The sequence below is a fragment of the Choloepus didactylus genome, chromosome 20, assembly GCF_015220235.1.
Source record: "Choloepus didactylus isolate mChoDid1 chromosome 20, mChoDid1.pri, whole genome shotgun sequence".
In the NCBI taxonomy this organism is placed as follows: Eukaryota; Metazoa; Chordata; class Mammalia; order Pilosa; family Megalonychidae; genus Choloepus; species Choloepus didactylus.
Window position 1 is genome coordinate 58960732 of NC_051326.1, and position 13741 is coordinate 58974472.

Here is a 13741-nt window from a genome sequence, read left to right on the forward strand (position 1 = left end):
CCATGAAAATGTTCAAATTAAGACATCAACACAAGTATACCTTCACTGAACGAAGGCCAATGGCATCCAGAAAACCTCGGTTAGCTGGGAAGGCACATGGTTGGCATCTGCTGATACCGGGTTGTGTTCCAGCTCCTCTCTCAGCTCCTGTGCATTCTTCAAAATGTTGCTCTTGGGGCATTTTGTCCTCTCTCAGCTTCTCCGGAACAAATTCTGGACTAGCATCTCCAAAGTATCAGTAAAAGTCTGCTTTCAGTGGCCATCTCCAAAATGTCTCTCTTGGCTGCTCTCCAAAATGTCACTCTTAGCTATCTGAGGACCTTCTGTTTGTGAGCTCCTTTATAGGACTCCAGTGATTAAATCAAGACCTACCCTGAATGGGCGGGGTCCATATCTCCGTGGAAATAATTTACTCAAACGTTTCACCCGCAGCTGATTGAGCCACATCTCCACGGAAACGCTTAATCACAGGATTCCAACCTAATCAACACTAATACATCTGCCCCCACAAGATGGCATTGAAGAACATGGCATTTTGGGGAACAAAATACATCCAAACCGGCATAGATAGATAAATAGACAGATAGATAGAAAAAATGAATAATATAGCAAATGTAGCAAATGCCGGTAATTGGTAAAACTGAGCATCTAGTGAGGGTGTACATTGGAGTTCTATGTATCGTTTCTCTATGATTTTTGCAACTTTACTGTAAGTTTTGAATTATTTCAAAATAAAAAGTTATAAAGAAAAAAAAACTATGAAGCTATGACCTTCTCTAAAGTGTTTTCTGAACTCGACCATCCAATAGAGTTGACCACTTCTTTCCTTTATGCCTACTCTATTCTTTACATGGTTTCATTCTTCACTGCAATTAGTAGTTACTTGTTTGTCTTTCCTATGCTAGACTATAAGGTCTGTGAGGCCAGAGATTGTTACTGAATCTAGATTGTATTTCTGGTACATAGTGCAAAGCCCGGTAAATAGTAGATGATAAATATTTTTAATAATGAATGAATAGGAAGTTTGCCATGTAAGTTTTTTTATTGCAAACTTTGTGGTTTAACATTAGTTTTAACTTTATTCCTTTCCTTTGTTTCTCCATTTCCAGAAATGGTAGTGAATCTACAGAAACAATTTAGCACACTAGTGGATTCAACACCAGTTGTTGAAAAAAAAGGCCCTTCAAGTTTTCAGTTCAACTGGACTGAAGAAGACACTGATAGAACTTGTTTCCATGGACACAGCCTTCAGGGAATCCTGAAAAAGAAAGGCCAATCACTGACAACCAGGAATTCACTGTATTGGCTTAGTACACAGAAATTCTGTAAAAGGTTTGTGATGCTTTTAGAAATCAAAAGGTATAAGACATGGTGAAATACTAAGTTTGACCTGAATAGTATCCTTTTCTAATTAAAAAAAAAAAAAAAAAGTCACATGGAATTCAAAGAAATTCACTATAATAAGAGCCAGATAGGTTATTTGTTGGAATTAGAAGATGGTGAGCTTATAATCAGGATAATCCAGAATTATACACTGAGTGTGTAAAAGAGTTTGGGGAAAGCTGATAAGAATCAAGAAAGACAATATAGCACAATTAGCACAAACCTGTTCCTCCTTGCTAAATTAACCTGCAGTGAAACAGCCAAAGCAATAGAAGTGTAAATGAATGCTGATCAAGAGAGCACACAGTATTTTTTAATACATATTATTTATTTTCCTGAACAAGTTACCTATATCATGCCCCTTTACCTCTTACTATTTCCTTATGTATTTTCTAAGAATAAGGATATTCTCTTATTACATTACAGTTATCAAATTCAGGAAATTTGATATCAATATGATACTTTGATCTGACCTGCAGTCCATATTCCAATTTTGTCAGTAATCTCAACAATGTGCTTTATAGCACTTTTTTTCCTCCAATATAGGATTAAGTCCAGGAATAAGTATTGCATTTATTTATTATATCTCTCTAATCTGGTTGTTCCTCAGCCTTTCTTTGTCTTCTTTGATATTGGCCTGTATTCTTCGAAAATGTCATTATTTTCTAGAATGTTTTCTCAGTTTTGGTTTGTGTGATGCTACCTCATTTTAGGTTTAGATCATGCATCCTGACTAGAATAAGTGAGAAGTTCTTCTCAGAGTTGCATCTGGAGACACATGGTCCTCTGCCCTCAGAGGTGGATATGGGTCACTTGTGCAAGGTGTAGTGTACTCTCTCCACAGTGTAATTACTGTTTTCCCCCTTGCAACTTAATCAGAAATCTGTGGGGAGACACTTTAAGACCAAGCAACTATCCTGTTTCTCATTAAACTTTCCATCGTTGACTTAGCATTCATTGATGAGTCTTACCTAAGCCAATCTTGACTCCTGTGGTTATAAAATGGTGATTTTCTAACCCACACCCTGCACATGAATCAGTTGGCATTTCTGTAAGGAAGAGCCCTGCCATCAACATGGACTTGTGGGTCCTGTTTCACTCAGAGGTCTTAATTCATTACTGTCCTTTTTTATTTTGATGCTCAAATTGTCCCATATTTGGCCAGTGAAAGCCCCTTCAAGGTGTGTCCTTTTGACATGCCCAATCATTTAATCTATTTTACTATTTGTTTTTTGAGTATTTCCTTACTTCATGGAGCATTAAGATGCTCCAGGCTTATTTTATATCCATCTCCCTGTCCCATTCCGGAATCAGCCATTTCTCCAAAAAGCCTTAGCTCCTTTTCACACTGTTTAAAAATCACATCAGAACAAATATGTTTCTGATGCCACGTATTTTAAATTACTCCATACATTTATTAGTGAAATGGATCAAGTTTCCTATTAAAAATTTACAGGACAGTTACAGCTTTCATAAATTATTAGGGTAGCGTGAATAAAAATGTCAACAAAAAGAAATAAATGACTTCTGAACTAAAATACCTCTTCACATTACCAAAGGAACAATTGGAATCATTATAAATTATGTGGCAAGTCAGCAGAATATAGTGGGATGAGCTGGATTTGATGTTAGGGGAGTTGCTTCAAATTCTAGCTCTAATACATACCAGCTGGGTGGCCTTGGAAAATTTGTTTCAGTTCATGAGACTTAATTCAGGCCCTTCTCAGCAAAATCTGGATAATAACCATCTTACTGAGTTAGTACAAAAATTAAATGAGATAATGTACTTGAAAGCATTTGGTATAATGCTCTACTAAGTAGTATGTGTGGCACATATATTAGGCAATTAATTAAAATTCGATTTTACCTTCTCTTTCTCATTACTAGGAAAATAAATGGAGATTTTAATTTAAGCTTGGTGAGGATATCTTGTAAATACTGAAATAAGTTTTAATAGTCATCTTACAAAATGTAGAATTGACTTCCCACATATGGATGCAATCAGATAAATGAGAGTAATGCAAAAATTTTAAAAGGCCAATTCTAAAATAGTACCTACCCAATATCTAGGGTCTAAGGCATGTTGACAAACATCTGAGGGTAAAATTCCCCAGTAAAGACCAGGATGTAATACAGAAGATGAAGAATCATATTTTTAATGAGAAATTTGGGAATCAATTGCATGAATGAAGAAATTAGTATATTATTTTGTGTGTGTATATATATATCCAGTATAAAAACACCAGTATATACCATTGAGATTTAGTCCAATTGCTTAATTACTGCTTTGATTTTTTTCTTTTCTCTACCCTCTGCATTTCATGTTCAGATTCTTTCTTAATATATACTGAGTATAGGTATGTGAAGTCTAAGAAACAAAGCTTACTTTTATGATAATTGAGTTTGGAGAAAATGGGATTAAAGATAGGAAGCTGTATTGAGGGATGTAATCTATATTGGACATAGTAAAAACTCCGTAATGACCAAAAAGTAAAACACATACAGGCTTTTGACTTAAGTTAGTTTTAATTGTCAGCTCTTTGGCATATTGAGTTCACTGCATTCTCAGATTTCTTTCTTGGTAATAAGCTGCCTTTTATTTTCTTTTTATTTTTTTTCCTAAAGAGTTTTATATTCCTTATAAAAAGTGAATGGTGGAATAATGCAGTATAAGTTCTTGTTTAGGTAATTTATTTCATGTGATTCAAGAAACTTCATCACATATGAGGGAGTGAAAAACTTGCTCCCCAAAATGCAAAATTTGTTTTTTCTTTAATTGCTCTGAAATTCAACTCACAAAGTATTTTTGAGTACTTGTCCTAAATCCTAGGTGGATACAAAGATAAATAAGGAAGTTTCTTATTTTTAAGTTGGAGAGAAGATATCTTTCATGAGAGTGTATATGTATTTTCCCCACTCTCCTCATGTAATGTCCTAGCATAGCTGTAGAGAGTAATATACAGATTTAAAACTACAGAGACAATTAATAGGGCTTACAGGTACTCCTTGTGAAATTCTTTCAACTTTGGAATTTTTCATAATAAATGTTGGGGGAAAAAGGAAACTAAAGAGATTCAGGCTATTCCATAAAATTCTTTCCTCCTTGCCTATTTTACTTTTAGTTCGATTTTATATAATAATAGTGAAAAGGCATTAAGTAAGCTAGTTTTATGACTTGGAAGTCACTTCATCACTCAGTTTCTTCATATTTAAAATAAAAAGATTAAACTGATGTTTTTCCCTCACTAAAATCCTAAGTACAAAGACTTTTCTCACTGTGACTTTATTCTGATCTCACTCCTATATTGACAAAGAAATTGCCTGTAAGAAAATTTTCCGCTGTAGTTAAGAAGACTTGTTCTAGAATCAGTTTGTTCATAGCCCAGCTCTGCTATTTGCTAGTTGTGGGCCAGTTATTTACCATACCCACAGCTCTGTTGCCCCAGTTGTAAAAATAGACAACACCAACTCTGCTCTGCTCAAAACCTCCAGGCTCCCATCTTATTCAGAGTAAACACCACAGACCTTGCTTGATCTGCCCTTGTTACTCCTCTCACCTCACCCACTCCTGCCCTTAGTCTGCTCATCCCTTCTGTTCACAGTGGCCACCTGCTGCTCCTTGACCTCACCAGACACCCTCCAGACAGAGGCCTCTGCCATCCTGCTGGATTGCTCTTCCCCGTGTATTCACACGGGCTCACTTGCCGGGTTTTGTTCAAATTCCACTTCCTCAGAGAGGCCTTTTTTAACCATCCTGCTAAAATAGCACCAACCCTCCCCTCACGCACAATCCATCAGTTTCTATCCCCCTTGCCTGTTTCAGTCTTCTGTATAGTGTTTATCACTATTGAATGTGTTACATTACATCGTATCATACATATTCTATACCTTTATTTTGGTTGTCAGCTTCCCCATGTTAGAATGTAAGGTCCTTGAGAGCTAGGACTCCTGTTTTATTTAATGTTAAATCCCAGAGGCTAAAACAGGTCCTTAAACTTAGTAGGTGTTCGGTATGTATTTGTTAAGTGAATGAGTGGAAAACAGAACCTTCCTCATAGGTATTTGTGAGAATTAAATGAGATAGTTGGTATCTGTCACATAGTACTTAATAAATATGATCATTATTATTTAAAAAAACTAATTTTCTATTAAAGAATTTCACTTCCTGAGTTGAGTATCAAAGATAAATGAAATGTAGAAAATACAGTAAGAGATAATAAAATGAAATAATCCATATTAAAATCTGCTGCTTGAAAAAAAAAACTTCTAGCTGAGTCTATATAAAGAGCGACACTGTTTAGCAGCAGCAAACGCTGGTGTCCTCATCTGTGGTCAGCTCTGAGTCTGAAGTGATGCCTTCCTTGGCAGTGGTCAGTGCAATGTCTTTTTCAGATTTTAAGATTTCATTGTGAGGAGGAGATTGGAAGCTCTAGGTCAGTGAGGAGCATTTCCACTAGATCAGTAAGTTAAGAAGTGGTGTGCTTGTGTCTTCTGTGCTTGCAGAGTTGATGCTGAGTGAGTTAGGGTATCACCTTACATCTTTGTGGTTTCCAGCTAGCACAATTAGTGGATTTTTGGATGTTTTTCTAAGACTTAACACTATAATATAAGACAGTTAGAAATAGACCTTAGTATAGTCAGAGATGAAACAGCCAAGATTTTTTACTCTGCATGAACTGTATAAGGTTAAACTACAACATATAGATGAAGTTTCATTAATACCATGACTTTATGCACCAAAATTATCTGTCAGTCTTGCTTATTTTAGACCACAACCTAGAACTACAGAGTAACCAAAAAAGGGTTCAGCCAGCCAATAAAAATATCACAAAGTCTAGTCACTAAAGCTTATGCACTTTTTCTCCTTAGCCCTCTCTGAGAACCTGTTTACTCTTTATGTGTGTTTCTTTCAGACTTAGTTGTCTGATTGCCAAACAAAAGAAACAAGGCAGGGTGGGGAGGTGGACTGAGAGGCCCTTGGGCCAATAGGCACGTTGACAGCAAACGTACTTGACATCCATTTTGACAAACAATATGAGAAGCAGACAAAAAACTTCAAATTACAGTTTGTTAATGGTACACAATTCATAGCTCTGCATAACAAAATAAGCCTGATGGCAGTTCTGTTTCAGCATAGTATGTGTTCCAAGATCCTGTATGCGTTTTCTTTTGTTTGTTTTTCTTAGTTTTATTTTCTAATATTTCTATGCTAAAATTGGGCAACTTGGAATAATATAATTGTAAAGCTAAAAAAAAAATGCTGAATATGCTCTGTTTAAGACAACCAAGAAATGCATACTTGTTTTTAAAGATTGCCATCCTTCATGGTTAAAATGAAAAGTTTTGATGCTTAAGAGAGCAAATCTTCAGCTATGTAGAAGATTTTGTTATGCAAGAGGACTCATTTCTGAGGATTCAGTAGAGAAAGTTTTACTGTAAAATAATCATGAGAACACCCAGACCTTGAGAACCAAGCAGAGAGAGGCCAAAGAGCACCTCAGATATGGGAGATTGTTTATCCTTATCTGAGACAGAGCTAACGATCTTTTTTTTTTTTTTAAATTCAGTTTTATTGAAATATATTCGCATACCATACAGTCATCCATGGTATACAATCAACTGTTCACAGTACAATCATATAGTTATGCATTCATCGCCACAATCTATTTCTGAACATTTTCCTTACATCAGAAAGAATCAGAATAAAAAATAAAAGTAAAAAAAGAACACCCAAACCTTCCCCCGCATCCCATCCTATTTGCCATTTAGTTTTTGTCCCCATTTTTCTACTCATCCGTCCATACACTAGCTAAAGGGAGTATGATCCACAAGGTTTTCACAATCACACTATCACCCCTTGTAATCTACATTATTATACAATCGTCTTCAGCAGTCCAGACTACTTGGTTGGAGTTTGGTAGTTTCAGGTATTTACTTCTAGCTGTTCCAATGCATTAAAACCTAAGAGGTGTTATCTATATAGTGCATGAGAATGTCCACCAGAGTGACCTCTCGACTCCATTTGAAATCTCTCAGCCACTGAAACTATTTTGTCTCATTTTGCAACCCCCTTTTGGCAAGAAGGCATTCTCAATCCCACGATGCTGGGTCCAGATTCATCCCCGGGAGTCATATCCTGCGTTGCCAGGGAGATTTACACCCCTGGGAGTCGGGTCCCACGTAGAGGGGAGGGCAGTGAGTTCACCTGCTGAGGTGAGAGCTAACAATCTTAATGCATTTAAATGCAGTTAATATTTCTCAAAATTTTAAGTCCCTGTCTGTGAGTAGGCCAGTTACTGACAATTAGCTAGGTCGAAACACTTGTTTGTGGGTGATGAATAATCAAGTGCCTATCCCTAACCATCCTGAGAGTGGCAGATAGTTCAACTTTCCTTCCAAAGGACAAGATAGAGTAGTAGTTTTCAAATTGTATTCCAGAGGACAAGAAGATGCTTTATGGGTCCCATAAAAGTTCCATTTGAATTTTTTAACTGTTCTTAAAACTATGATAGAATACAATACTCAAGTATGTTATATGCCAAATTTGAGCATATTTGAGATCACCAAAACATTAACTTGTGTCTCCAGGTGTATTGCTTTTGTGCAGACTTCAGAGAGTCTATTCCTTTTGCACGCACTTGAGCTTCTCATAAGGAAGGTTGTACCTTCACACCGCCTCCCTCTTTTCAATTTTGACCTGTGCTTATCCACTCACCTGAAATTGTATAAACATTCTCATAGCATACATGTACCATACTTATTTATTTTAAATGTCAGAGCTTGAGGGACATCACTTGGCACATGCTCTACTCAGCAGAATAATTGACAATAATGAATTATTTTTGTCTTATACTTAGCTTTATCTTATATTGTCATTGGTTCAACTGAGAAATAAAAATTTCTTACTCTGTTAAATAACTTGGAACCATTTTTTTGAAAAGAATCCCAATATTACAAGGAAAACCATTTTAAAAATTTGCCACTTGTAAGTACTTATCTTTATATGTCAAGTTTTTCTTAATATTCTCAGAATTCAATGTGACACTCAGGTTATTATGACTGAAACTGTCAGAGTGACTCCTGTTTAAAATGTTTGTTGCATAACATTTGTTGACTATAGCAAGTTAATGTTAAAAATTTAATTTAATTTATCATCCCAGTAAGATGTTTCTAACTGGATTTTTTGTTTTGTTTTGTTTTTTAGCTAAAAAAAAAAAAAAAGTTAAAAAAATCTAATAGCTAGAGGAATCCTAATATTTTGATTCAATGATTTTTTTTAACCCTTATATCACTGAAGCAGTTCCCCTATATGCCCTTTTCTATACCATTTATAGTTGTTGTTTTAAATATTTCTGGTATAGAAATTGAGCTTTCCTTAGGTCCCTGAGAAGAGAAACAATAACTTAATTTTACCCTTTTTGTCATAGCATTTTAACTTGGAATTTGTCTGAAGGAAACTCTCTTATTATAGCTGGAATTTTAAAATAAGCAAGAAAAGTAAGAGACCACCATACTTGTGAGAGTTGCTGTAAATAGCTTATATTTCATTTCTACTAAACCAATCAATGAACAGATTTCCTACTAGTGAACATTGTATGATATTGGCTTTTTTAATATTAAAATAGCTTTAAGATTTTAAGCAAAAACAAACAAAAAAAATCCTTTTTAAAGGAGCATAGGGGAAATGAACATTTTTTGAGCCCTTACTATGTGAAACCCTGTGAAGTAGGTACCATGAATTTTTCCTATTTTATGGATGAGAGAACCAAGACTAGGTATCCACAGCTGACAGGTGGCAGAGCTTTGTGGTATAAATCATAAACATTCTTTCAGAAATTTAGGACCATATATAAGTCATAACATCTAAAAGTTTATATTACTTGTTTACTATTTTTTCAAATATTACATTATGAAAATTTCAAGTATATTCAAAAGTAGAGGAAATAGTACAATGAACTCCCATTTACCCATCACCCAACCTCAACAGTTGTTTCAACAAGGCTAAACTTTTCCCCCATGCCCCAGCTCACTCATTCATCCCACTACCCCCAGATTATTTTTTAAATATATCCCAGAGATATCGTTTCATCTATAAATATTTTTAAACAAAACCATAACACCATTAGACAGACCTAAAAATTAATAGTAATTCCTTAATATTGTTGTCAAATAGGGATTTTCTCAGTTGTCACCTAATTTTTTTTTAAATGTGTTTCACTCAGAATCCAAATAAGCTTCATACGCTGCAAGTGGTTACTCTATCCTTTAAATATGTTTTAATCCATAAGTTCTTCCATCTTTACCTCTTTTTTCTTCCTTTGCAGTGTGCTTATTGCATATACAGGTCATTTGTTCTGTACTATTTTCCAGTCTGGATTTTTGCTGGTTATAGTCTATGATATCATTCAATATGTTCCTCTGTCCCCTGTGTTGCCTATACCTCGGGAGCTAGAGATTTGATCAAATTCAGGTTCCACTATTTTAAAATGAGTGGAATTGCTTTGTAAGCTCTTCTTTCTATAATACATACAGGATTGCAAGTTCAGTAATAAAATCAGTGTTTTATTTTGGGCGAGGGATGATATTTTGTTTTTTTCTGTTTGTTTTAGAAATATGTCTGTCTCTGCTTTTCTGTTCCGTGACCCTGTATAAAGGGGGGTGGACCAGAGCGGAAGGACCTGGGCAAGGGGTCAACAGACTTGGCTCCTGGTTCCACCTGGGTGCCTTGTACGGGACATGAACAGCACTAAAAGGGGTTTTCCTTTGAAGAACTAAGGAGTTTTACCAAATTGTTCTAAGTTTCCTTCTGGCTCAGGGTACTGTTTTAAGCCTGACTGTGTACATTTACTAAGTTATGTGGGGGAGTTCAAGATATAGATGCATACATTTCTAAATTGCCATTTAAAGATAACTTATTCCTGTTTCTTCCCCTTCTAGCTATTGTAAACATGTGACAACCTATGAAGAATCAAATTTTTCTCTGAGTTATCAGTTTATACTAAGTCTTTTCTCCTTCCTGCTAAGAATAAAGACCTCCTCACTCCATGAAGAAGTGAGCTTAATTGAAAAGAGGCTTTTTGAAACAAAATATAATAAAATGAAAAATAAAACTTCAAGATCCAAGAAAGTGAGAAGACGTTGAGAAAAATGATTTAGAAACTTCCTCAGGAAAATATTTTAATAGTGACAATAATGTCAGATTATAATATGGCATTCCAGAGAATTGTGGAAAATAGAATTTTATCATGAGTATGTATGATACAGATACATCATAGGTACATGTACTTATAAAGATGTATATTAGAAAACAGGTAAACTTTGAATTTATTTTTTTAAATTTTGAATGTTCTTTGAATAAAGCATCAATAAGATATATAAATGGTATCTGTAAATTTGTATTCATTGTATTTTAAAGCTAAATTTGCTTTTTAAAGTAGATCACTTAATTACTCTTTATACCTTAAAAGTAAATCCCAGGTGGCCCCACCATAGCGCTTGCATCAGATGAAATTCTGCTGCTGATTGCGCCACCTCAGCTACCACTGGCCCCCAAAATCCTGTCTCAGGTCTGTCCTCCATCCTCCACCAGCCGCCTTCTATATCCTCACTGGAAGCCTGAAGGTGCCTCCAGATCCCTTCCACTCTCGGGGTGGCCTAGAAGGCTGGGCAGCCATGTCTTCCCTGCTGCAGTCACCCCAGCTTGGCAGTGGGGTACCCAGTAACTGGTCTCCTCAAGCCCCATCTCTGCCTAAATACTTGGCCTCAGCTATTCCTAAAGCACAGAGGTTCACAGTTGCTATCACTTAGCAGAAGTGGACTAGGTGCCATAATGGCCAGACACAGAGCCCAGGGAAAGGAGAGCAGAGGAAGAAATTTCCACCATGCACAAGGCTCAGGGCCTGGAGGAGCTAGTCCCCAAGTGAGGAGCCTGGTTTCCAGGCTGCCCCTGTTTTTATCTCCTTCCAGAGGAAGTAATAAATGAACTAGAGTGACTCGTGGGTGTAATCTCTTTTATGAACAAATCTTATTTCATGTTTGTTTGTTTGTTTTAATTAAATTCTTTACCACTATAGTGAAACATAATTTTGCAATTTAGGTGACCAGCCTAAAGGAAAATAAAACAAAGTGAGATTTCACATGGTCTCAGATCCAGTAACTATTATAATACTGGAAGTCAGATATTTCTTGGGGATGAAAATAAAATGCATACACTTCTGGAAATTCCATGACCATTCTGAGCTCTTAGCTGTACAGATACAGCGAAATACATGCTGAAATTGAGCTAAATTTAGGGTATCACATAGTCTTAAACTCAAATTTGGATCATCAAAACATGGAAAGTAGAACTGTGAAACACTTATTAAGCACCTATTTTGTGTTCAATATTTTACATGTTTACTCAATATAACTGAATAAATCTGTTCATCTATAACTATAGCAGTTAAATTTTGGTCATAGTAGATTATAACAAAAACTAAATTTTAAAATCAGTGAACGTACGGTGAAAGTTTTTCCAGCTACGTTTTTATTTTTTTGAGAATACAGAATATTGACGCAAGTATTTCATTAATCCACAAGATAGCTCAAAATTTTTAGTTGTTTTTATTATTATTTTTTTTTAAATCTTTTCCCAACATATATTTCTTCAGGCAGCTTGAGACTTCTGGGTTAGACTTCAAAGGACAGGGAATGTCTCCTAACTGCCAGCTTTGGCTCCTCTTGCATCATATCAATCACCATTATTCAGGAAATGTAATGATGATCAGCCGGCTGCTGAACCACAGGGCGTGCCTCAGCTCACCTAAGGCGAAGGCGAGCATTTCTCTACAGTTTCAGCAGACCTGTCTTTGCCACCACAGAAGGGGAGCCGCCTTCCAAAGCCCAAAGGAAAGGCATACCGCAGGACTGGGGCGGCGAAGCACCCAGCAGCAGGGACCTGCACATTTCACCTGCACCGTGGAGTGTCTGTAGTTCTTTGTTATCGCTTTTATTTTTGGTTTTTTGCTCCATTGGATCGACGCCACCTAGAAGGAAAGGCAGTATTAATTCAATTCTGTATTTACATAGAAAGGTACATTGCTTAAGAGGAGAAAAGGAGACTTATTTCCTGAATCTTAAAAATTCGATAGAATTTGAAGAGTGTGGCTGCCTGTAAAAGTTCTGGAATTATTATATATTGCAGATAGTTAATAGTGTGTATTTTTATCTTAAGTATGTAGCCAGTGATTTTTTTAAAATTTTAATTGCCTCTGAATCCTTGAAAGTTGAATAAATTTGCTCAGTATTAAGTCTCTTACAAAATTTATTCAGGCAGCGTTTAGTGTATGTTCCCTTGTTTTGTGCCCTTGGAAATTGAAGTATTTAAACATAGTGCTTTTAGTACCAGACTTACCTGATAATATACTGTGACTTGAGAAGGGCTTACAAAAGAGTACTTTTATTGACTTCATAAATTAAGAACCTGGTATTTCAGCTCACTTGGCCTTTTGCCCTTCTGCAACAATTATTTCCTTCTGGAACAATTAGTACATGTTTTATGGATATTTGCGTTGAACTGGGTGACTCAGATATCCCAAAGGGATTTTTAAGTTAGAATACCACTTACATGCAATTACCTTTTGTCACCATTGTTTGTCCACATTTATTTGAATTAATTTATTAAGTTAAACATTACCTAAAATGAAGAAGGTGGTCTCTGAATTTTTAAACTCCCAGGTTAAAAGTAGGAAAAATGTGTTCCTTGCCATGTTGGACAATAAGGAAATATAAAACAAGCTTACTTATCTTGACCTTTCTCTTAGAAATTCACACCAGAATAAAAATCCTAGGAAGACGGTCTGGCTTCTAGTCCCTTCGCTCCCAGCCTGAGGGTCCTTCACCTTCAATCCTTCCCACATCCTCTCTGCTGCTGTAGCTCTGCCACTATCAATCCTGCCAAAACATGGTTTGCAGGTGCCAACCCCTCTCCATTCCAAAGTTGCTCCTTACTAGCTATCCCCTGCATTTCTCAAAGTGATGGCGCTGAATCAGAATCACATGTGGTGCTTGTTCAACATGTCCCCGTACCCCACCCTGCCTCCCCTCCTCACCTCAGCAGTGGATAGAAAGGGTGGGATGACCTCTGAAAATCTACATTTTATCTTCTCTGCATCCCCATGCCCCACAGGCAATTCTGATGCCCTGGGAGATTAGGGACTGCCCACACTCCTTCCTACCCCAAGCCAGCGCCCAGCTCCAACTGCTGCTTCCTCCCCCTCCCAGGCCCTTCAGCTCACTGTGCTTCCTCAACCTCCTTCCTCACTCCCTCTGCCTGAAAGGGTTGAATTGCGTCCCCCAGAAGACATGTTCAAGTCCTAAC

At 36.5% G+C, this 13741-nt stretch overlaps 1 protein-coding gene across 8 annotated transcripts in view; it reads left to right on the top strand.

The window, feature by feature from the left end:
• Positions 1 to 10736, top strand: part of TAF1B (TATA-box binding protein associated factor, RNA polymerase I subunit B) — a 106058-nt gene extending 95322 nt beyond the window's left edge. For 4 of the 8 annotated variants that reach the window (XM_037812994.1, XM_037812995.1, XM_037812996.1 and 1 more), the window contains 2 exons: positions 1110 to 1332; positions 10321 to 10734. In XM_037812994.1, the coding sequence (XP_037668922.1) occupies positions 1110 to 1332; positions 10321 to 10525 (428 nt within the window). In that variant the 3' untranslated portion in view covers positions 10526 to 10734. Of the gene's footprint in view, positions 1 to 1109; positions 1333 to 10320 lie in introns of all 8 variants that reach the window. The other 4 variants (XM_037812998.1, XM_037812999.1, XM_037812993.1 and 1 more) reach the window with 3 other exon arrangements.
• Positions 10737 to 13741: the final 3005 nt, after the last annotated feature.